This window comes from Uranotaenia lowii, chromosome 3, assembly GCF_029784155.1.
Source record: "Uranotaenia lowii strain MFRU-FL chromosome 3, ASM2978415v1, whole genome shotgun sequence".
In the NCBI taxonomy this organism is placed as follows: domain Eukaryota; kingdom Metazoa; phylum Arthropoda; class Insecta; order Diptera; family Culicidae; genus Uranotaenia; species Uranotaenia lowii.
Window position 1 is genome coordinate 19270590 of NC_073693.1, and position 8604 is coordinate 19279193.

The 8604-nt window shown below is 38.2% G+C and overlaps 1 protein-coding gene across 1 annotated transcript; it reads left to right on the forward strand.

Annotated features, from left to right (window-relative positions):
* Nucleotides 1–224: 224 nt before the first annotated feature.
* Nucleotides 225–1256, forward strand: LOC129752020 (clavesin-2-like; the record flags this gene model as incomplete). The annotated part of the gene is made up of 2 exons (XM_055747809.1): nucleotides 225–914; nucleotides 981–1256. Coding segments are annotated over 2 exons (966 nt in total), but the record flags the coding sequence as incomplete, so codon positions are not given.
* Between the last annotated feature and the right edge of the window lie 7348 nt (nucleotides 1257–8604).

An 8604-nucleotide genomic window follows, 5' to 3' on the forward strand; every position in this document is an offset into this window, starting at 1 on the left:
CATCCGTTTTAGATTTGGTTCAAACAAAATCGATAAGTTGCAGCGTTACATGGTATAATGGCGTCTTCTTTTGTGTTAGTTATTCTCTTAAAAGGTTTTCTCTGATCTCTCAACTCTAAACCTTGAGACTTTCATAAACATCTTTGTTTCAGTCATCCCTAAGATCTCATCAGATTACAACGTTCCGCAATGCCCTCAGCGACCACGAAGTTTTGTGTTGATAAAATCCCACCAATTATGAACCATATGAGTTCAAACTCTCGGATAAATTCCGTAAACTGGCCAAGGAGGAACTTCGCGAGGACGATGAAATCCGGGAACAGGCCCTGGCCAAGCTGAGGGAATGGATCGCAAAGCATCCTTACATCCGCAAGTGTCGAACCGATGCCAACTTTCTGTTACGGTTTTTGCGATTTCGGAAGTTTTCGATCCCACAGGCCCAGGAGGCCATCGAGAAGTATTTGGTCATGAGACAAACTTTCCCAAAGTGGTTCCAGAAGCTAGACTGTAACGAACAGCTGATGCGAAGTGCGATCGATGATGGCGTGCTGATCCCATTGGGACAAGATGAGGAAGGTCGACAGGTCATTTGGGCTCATTTCGGAAACTTCGATGTGGAGAAAATGGATCCGATAGCAGAGTTTCGATACACGATGATGTTCATGGAAATGATGCTGGAAGATGAGGAGTTCCAGATTGCCGGCGTCAGAGGTTGGGTAGATTATTCGAACAGCACCATGAAACATTACGGGATCTGGGGTATTTCGGATATGAAACTGCTGATGGAAGCTGTCAATCACATGATACCGTTTCGTATTCGAGGGATACACGGAGTCAAGCTTCCCAAATACGCTGTAGCCATTGCCAATCTTTGTCTATCCTTTGCGTCACCAAAACTCAAATCAAGAATAAGTGTAAGTTAACTTCATCAAGTTAGATACATTGATTTGGAATTATTCCAACCTTTTCTTTTTCCTCAGTGCCACAGTACGGTTCTCGATTCGAAAAAGCACTTTGAGCAATCGCTCTGGCCTCGCGAATACGGTGGCCTGGTGGATGTGGACCAGAAGTTACGGGAGGTCAAGCGACGGTTGGCCGAAAGAAGGGAAGCGATTTTGGCCCTCGACGATATGGAAATTGATATCGAGCACTATTCTTCGCAATGGGAACATCACCTGAAGAAAGATTCGCACATTCAGAAAGTGGAAATCGATGCCGGGGTTGCCGGTTGCTTCCGGAAGTTGGAGGTTGACTAGTGATATTAAAATTATAAAATTATTATGTTTTTAAATTTGTCACCATTGAAGTTTAGGAGTTGTCAACAATACGTGAGAAAAATGGATTAGGTTAAAGTAAATTGTTACCAGATTTTGTAAAAAATGTTCAACTAAAATGTTTCAGTCTTTATTGCACTGTTGTTTCATCAGTTTATGTTATGTACTATTTTAAGTTGTTGATGTGATGTTATACGAAAAATTCAAGAAATAAATTTTAACAATTTAACAACACAGTTTACGAATTCATGTATGGGCAAAATTTACTCATAGATTTTTGGAAACGAACCTTAGGTATACATTTTATAGATTAGGCCAAACATAGACATGTTTCGATTTTTTCGATCCTCAAAAATCACTAAAGGAAATTGATAAAATCTAAATTTGCAAAATTAGGTAAGGTACACTGGGGTCCGTGAGACGGTTTTACGTATAATTCCACTTTAAAAATCAGCAGTGGATCAATTTTGAATAAATAAATTAGGTTCAATGTGATGCAAAACATGTTGTATGTAAATGCTGAATAAATGATTTTTCAATGATTACTTATTGTTATTGTGTGAAATTTGCACTAGAATTGATTCTACCGAAAATATACACATTTTCCAGAACACCAAACACTTTGGTGAAGACAAATTTGGTCGAAAATCGACTTACTGTGTCATTTTCTCCATTTGCGGAAATCCAATGAAATCACAAAGAATGTTTAAGAATCGGGTTGTAAAATGATTGATAACTCACTCCTAACCGCATGGTTATGTCGATTTGAGGTATTTTAAATTTCACAATTTTCTTATTTTTTCACAAAGATGTTACTTAAAAGTTATTTAACATCTCAGAAAAATAAAATTAAAAATAAATGAAATGCCAAATCCACAGATTTTACATAGCTAAAAACGACTCAAACGAAAAAAAAACTGACAAAAAAATCACAATTAGGATTTCCTGTTGATGAGAGAATACAGAGCTTTAGTGTATTTATGTATTACATTTAGATTGAATATCTTCAATCTGATTTTTAAAAGTAAGATTCCGATCAAGTGTGAGTCCCAAGTTCCCAAGTACTTCACGTGATCAGACCATTCTAATGAAACACCATTAAAATGGAATGATTTTCATTAGGTTTTAAAAATTCAGATCTTGGCTTATGGGGAAATAAAATAAGTTGAGTTTTAGAAGCGTTAAAAGAAATTTTCCACATTTTCAAGTAATTCAAAAAGGAATTTAAATTTTGTTGCAATCTACTGCGTACCACCCGTAAATTTCGACCTTTGGCTGAAAGAAAAGTAACATCAGCAAATAATCTTCTGCCTTTTCCTTCTGGTACATCAGGAAGGTCAGAAGTAAAAATATTGTATAAAATTGGCCCAAGTATACTGCCCTGAAGGACACCAGCTCTAATGGGTGTCCTTTCAGAGCATGAATTTTGATAGCTTACTTGTGAAGTTCGGCTAGTCAAGTAATTTTGAATAATTTTGGTGAGATATACAGGAAAATCAAATCGAGCTAATTTAGCTACTAAACCTTTGTGCCAAACACTGTCAAATGCTTTTTCAATATCTAGAAGAGCAACACCAGTTGAATAAACTTCAGGTTTACTAGCGTTAATCATATTAGTTACACTCAAAAGTTGATGTCTGGTAGAATGTCCATGACGAAAACCAAATTGTTCATCAGGGAAAATAGAATTCTGATTAATGTGAATCATCATTCTAATCAAAATAACTCTCTCAAATAGTTTACTTAAAGAAGGAAGCAAACTAATTGGTCGATAACTTGAAGGCTCTGAAGCACTTTTTCCAGGTTTCAAAATTGGAGTTACTTTGGCATTTTTCCATTTATTGGAAAAATAAGCCAAGTGGAAACAATTATTGAAGATTTTAACTAGAAAATTTAAAGTGCTTTCAGGCAACTTTTTAATAAGTAGATATATAGAAAATCCCATATTCCCCCGGAGCTTTCATACTTCATACTTTCATACTTTTTTCAAATACATTTTCTTTATAAAAAATATCATAAAATTCAAGGGAAATTTGAGCATCAATTGGACTTACCACGTTTAAATTAAAATCATGAGCAGACTCAAACTGTTGGGCTAATTTTCGAGCTTTTTCTGCGTTAGTTAAAAGAAGTTTATCTCCATCTTTCAAAGTAGGAATTGGCTTCTGGGGCTTTTTCAGAATTTTAGTTAATTTCCAAAATGGCTTTGAGTAGGGTTTTATGTTCTCTACCGCTTTTGCAAAATTTTCATTACGAATAAAATTTAAACGACGTTTGATCTCTTTTCGAAGGTCGCAATAAATAAATTTCAAATAAGGATCCCTAGTTCGTTGATATTGGCGACGACGAATGTTTTTCAGTCGTATCAAAAACTGAAGATCATCATCAATTAAAGGTTGATTAAATTTATGTTTAACTTTGGGTATTGAAGCGGCTTTAGCATTGACTATTGAAGTTGTCAAATTTCCTACGCCAAATCAATATCTTCAATTGAATTCAGTGGAACGTTTAAAATGACGTTCAATAAAATTCCCATATCGCTCCCAATCAGCTATTTGAAAGTTAAAAGTTAATTTTAAAGGGTTTTCAATGGGACTTTGAGATAAAGAAAAAGTTACTGGAAGGTGGTCTGAATCGAGGTCCGCATGAGTAACTAATTGACTACAATTCTCGCCAAAATCCGTTAGAACCAAATCAATTGTTGAGGGATTTCTAATTGAAGAAAAACAAGTATGCCCATTAGGATATTAGGACAGTATAATAACCTGCAGAGCAGTCATTAAATAAAATATTCCCATTAGAATTTGATGAAATATTATTCCAAGATCGGTGTTTTGCATTAAAGTCACTAATAACAAAAAAATTAGATTTATTTCTTGAGAGTTTTTGTAAATCTCCCTTCAAAAAATTTTTCTGTTCACCGCTACATTGAAAAGGAAAATATGCGGCAACAATTATAATTTTCCCCATAGAAGTTTCTAATTCAATTCCAATTTTTTCTAAGACTTTTGTATTAAAAGAAGGATGAAGTCTTAATTTGAGACGACTATTGATGACAATAGCTACACCCCCACCTTGTCGATCAAATCGATCATTTCGTAAAATTTTAAAGAAATCATTGCTTTTCAAGCAATTGTCTGGCTTTAAAAAAGTTTCAGTGATGGCAGCAATATGAATGTTCTGGGTTTTCAAAAATAAAAAGAACTCATCTTGGTTAGCCAGCAAAGATCAAGCGTTCCAATTCATAATATTTAAACATCTATTTGGATCCATGAGCGAATCGTAAAGTTATAATAATTTTGCTAGCATAATTAAAAGAAGTTTGGAAAGCTTCAAATATTGAATATATTTTCAACATAAGTTGCATCATTTTCATTAAATTTTGATGCAAAAATTTTAATTTTTCCTCAGTAATCTCACCCAAATCAACAGAATTGATAGGATCAGAAAATGAAGGAGAAGAACAAGTATTTGAATTTGAATTTCGGGGACTTTCCCAAGCCTTCGCATGAACGTTAAGACTTGGTTTTTTCCCATTTTTTTTAGTTATGCCTGGAGAGGGCAACCCATTTTCAACCACCTCTGAGAACGTTAAACAACGAGTCTGTGGCGCAGAATCAGCACAGGTAACATTAAAATCACTTCGAGCATTACCAAGACGTGATTCCAATGTAGGGTTTCGGTATCCTTTTATACTCGGCCAATAACCACTTAGCTACTTTTTCGGTAGGCGCGTTCACACCCGATATTATCTCCCTTATCCCATTCCCTGGTTTGTGAATCTTAGGCAAACCTTTGATTCTAGGATCGATCGGGGCAGACACTTTCAAGGCGATTGGCGCAAACCCCATGATAGGCACAGTCCTTCAACTTTTATCCACATCCTTGACCATCTCCGGTAGCGGGTTCTCTCTTCGAATTTGGTACGGTCCTTCGTCGATTTGAACATGTACCAACTGGTTTTAATCCATGATGACCACCGAATTTCCCTTATCCGCCTTGATGTATCCTACATGCTTTTCCTTAACCTCTTTCGCTATCTGGATCTCCTCGTCGTTGGATTTCTCATTGAGGCCCTTTCTCAAGACATCTGCCACTTCAGCACTGGCGCAATCCTTCTGGGATGAGGACAGTATGCTGGAACTGATAGCCATCTCTACTTCGAGGATTATCTGGTCCATCCTTTGTTTCCTGGACACCGCGTAGTTCAGACCTTTATTCAATAGTTCCCTCCCGACCGGTTGTCTTCCCTTCAGTATCTCTATCTTCTTCCGCAGCACGCCTTGTTTCCATCTTTCCTCGCACCGCTCCTCCACCTTTACCTCCGTCAGGAATGACGGAAACTCGACCGAGTACTCCTCCGATAACTTTAAATGCAGTGCGTAAAGGGTGATACGGTCAAAATTTGGTCAAGGGAAAACGCGTGTAAATCGGTGAAATCGTTTATTTAAAAAATCAAATTAAATTTCTTTTTCAAGTTAAATTAGTATAAAATTCAGGAAAAATATTCAGTTAGACTTCCGCTTTTCCAAATCCGAATTGCCGGGCCTTACGCTTAACCCCTGCCATCAGATTTTGTACAGCCACCTTGTCCATCTTCATCGCCGCAGAAAGCCAGTTTGCCTTGAACTGCTGCTCGTCCTTAGCAGTTTTTTTGGTCTTCTTTAGGTTCCGCTTGACAATAGCCCAGTATTTCTCAATTGGGCGGAGCTCTGGCGTGTTGGAAGGGTTCTTGTCCTTGAGAACCACCTGCACGTTGTTGGCGGCGTACCACTCCATGGCCTTTTTACCGTAATGGCAAGATGCCAAATCCGGCCAAAACAATACGGAACAACCATGTTTCTTCAGGAAAGGCAGCAAACGTTTATTCAAACATTCTTTCATGTTAATTTCTTGGTTGACAGTCCCGGAAGCTATGAAAATGCTGCATTTCAAGCCACAGGTACAGATGGCTTGCCAAACCAGATATTTCTTCGCGAACTTTGACAGTTTCATGTGCTTGAAAATATCTGCTACCTTTCCCCTTCCTTTTACCGTTTAAAACTCCTGTCCCGGAGATGCTTGTAATCGGCTTTGACGTAGGTTTCGTCGTCCATTACCACGCAGTCAAACTTCGTCAGCATCGTCGTGTACAACCTCCGGGATCGCGCTTTGGCCGTCGTATTTTGTTTATCATCGCGGTTTGGAGTCACTCCCTTCTTGTCAGTCGATAGTCCGGCTCGTTTTTTGGCTCGATGCACGGTTGTAGACGATACACCCAGCTTATTTGCGGCATCTCGGAGAGAGAGGTTAGGGTTTCGCTTGAAACGGCTTCCGGTTTTCGATTTCCCCCCGATCCAGACTTCCTGGCTGTCGACAAACATTCCCCAAACAATTTTATTACATTTGTAACGGTTGATTTGGCAACTTTTAGCGATTTTGCCAGCTTTGCGTGCGAGTAGCTCGGATTTTCGCGATGCGCGAGCAAAATTTTGATACGCTGCTCTTCTTCCTTGGACGGCATTTTGACAACTGAAGAGTGAATTCCAAAATCAAAATAGGAGGAACATTCTACACACACACACCTTCAAAATGAGGGGTGTTCAGGTTTTTTAAATACAAAATTGAAAGAAATACGAAAGTTGATATTGACCAAAGTTTGACCATATCACCCTTTAGCACTTTAAAGAGATCAAGCGGTGCGGCACGGGTGAGGCCAACCGAAGCGTGTCGCACAACCAGCAAAGGTTTTGTGCAAATCTCCATTAAGATTGGGTTGCGCAACCAGAAAACGAATATTGGAAGTGAACTGGCGAATACTTCCGAACGCTTTGTGCGGCGACATCCGGTGAGGTGGAACATCCAAAGCGTGTCGCCCAACTGGAGAGGCTGGGCTTCGAACGTTCGAGGTACAAAATGCCCCTAATCGCGACGAAAAGCAGAACAAGTCCGCGAAACCCGTGCCAGGAAGTTGAATGCTGCATCATGGACAACGAAACATATGTGAAGGCCGACTTCAAACAGTTCCCCGGCAACTGGTTTTTCACGGCCAAAGAAAAGTTCAGCGTTCCGGAACATGTCCGCACTCAGAAGATGTCCAAATTCCTGGTTTGGCAAGCCGTCTGCACGTTCGGAAAGCGGAGTGCACCTTTCGTGACCCAGGACACGATGAACAGACAGGTGTACATGAAAGAGTGCCTCCAGAAGTAGCTGCTTCTCTCTCGAAGGCCCACAACGTCCCAACAATCTCCTGGCCGGACTTGGCTTCATGCCACTACTCCAAGGACGTGCTGAAGTGGTATGCGGACAATAAAGTCAATTTCGTGTCGAAAATGTTCAACACTCCGGAGCTCCGCCTCATTGAGAAGTACTAGGCTTCTTAACCCTCATCCGCATTAGAGTGTCATTTTGACACTATTGCAAGTTTGAATGCTTGTAACTTTTTTCAGAAGCTTAAAAAAAGAAAAATTTCTTCGGGGACCCTAAATGAATTCAAAAGTTCTTTAATATTGCATCTTTACTTTATTTATGGACGAACCCTGGAAGCCTGGACAAAAAAACTCCCTTTTCCGACTTAGAGTGTCATTTTGCCACTCCAAAAGTAAAATCTATTTAATTCGTTTGAATTATTATGAACTTCATATAAAACTTATATCAATAGAAACCTTGTAATGTCAGTAAAAAATGTTTGGAACATTATATACAGCTAAAGTTACAAGTTTTCTCGTTATTCAGCATGAAAGAAAAAAATCCGAAAAAACATGCCTTACGAAAACTGCTGTAGTTCATAAGTTACACGTCCAAAAAAATATTTGACTTATGCATATGAAAGCTGAAGTTAATGCCTATATCATGAAGACAAGTAATATTTTTTTAAAATTTTTTAGTGAAATGGTCACAAAAAGTTCAAAAAATAGGTCTAAAAAACCTACTTTTTATTCGATTGCTAGTAAATACTGTTTGAGCGATGGTAGAGTTTTGAAAAAAATATGACTACAAAATCTATTAAAATTCCAACATTTTGCTGTCTTTAGATTTTTGATGCAACAAAAATTGAATTTACTAGAATTTTTCAAAGTTCACTACTTTGCGCGAATTTTTTACAAATTGAAATTTCATCTGTTTTTGTGGTCCACTGTCAGGTTGTACCCGGATTATCAGTGCTTTTACTTTGTTTGGACCAATCAAGAGTATATTCATTGGAAAGCACATTTAATCTACATTCTAGTGAGGTGCTACAATTCACGCTGTGAGATTTCACAAATATATGAAAATTATAAACGTAAAATCATTCCTGAATTTCTAGAACTACAAGCAGCGGTCCAGCAAAACGTGTTTGTTTGCTCTCCGA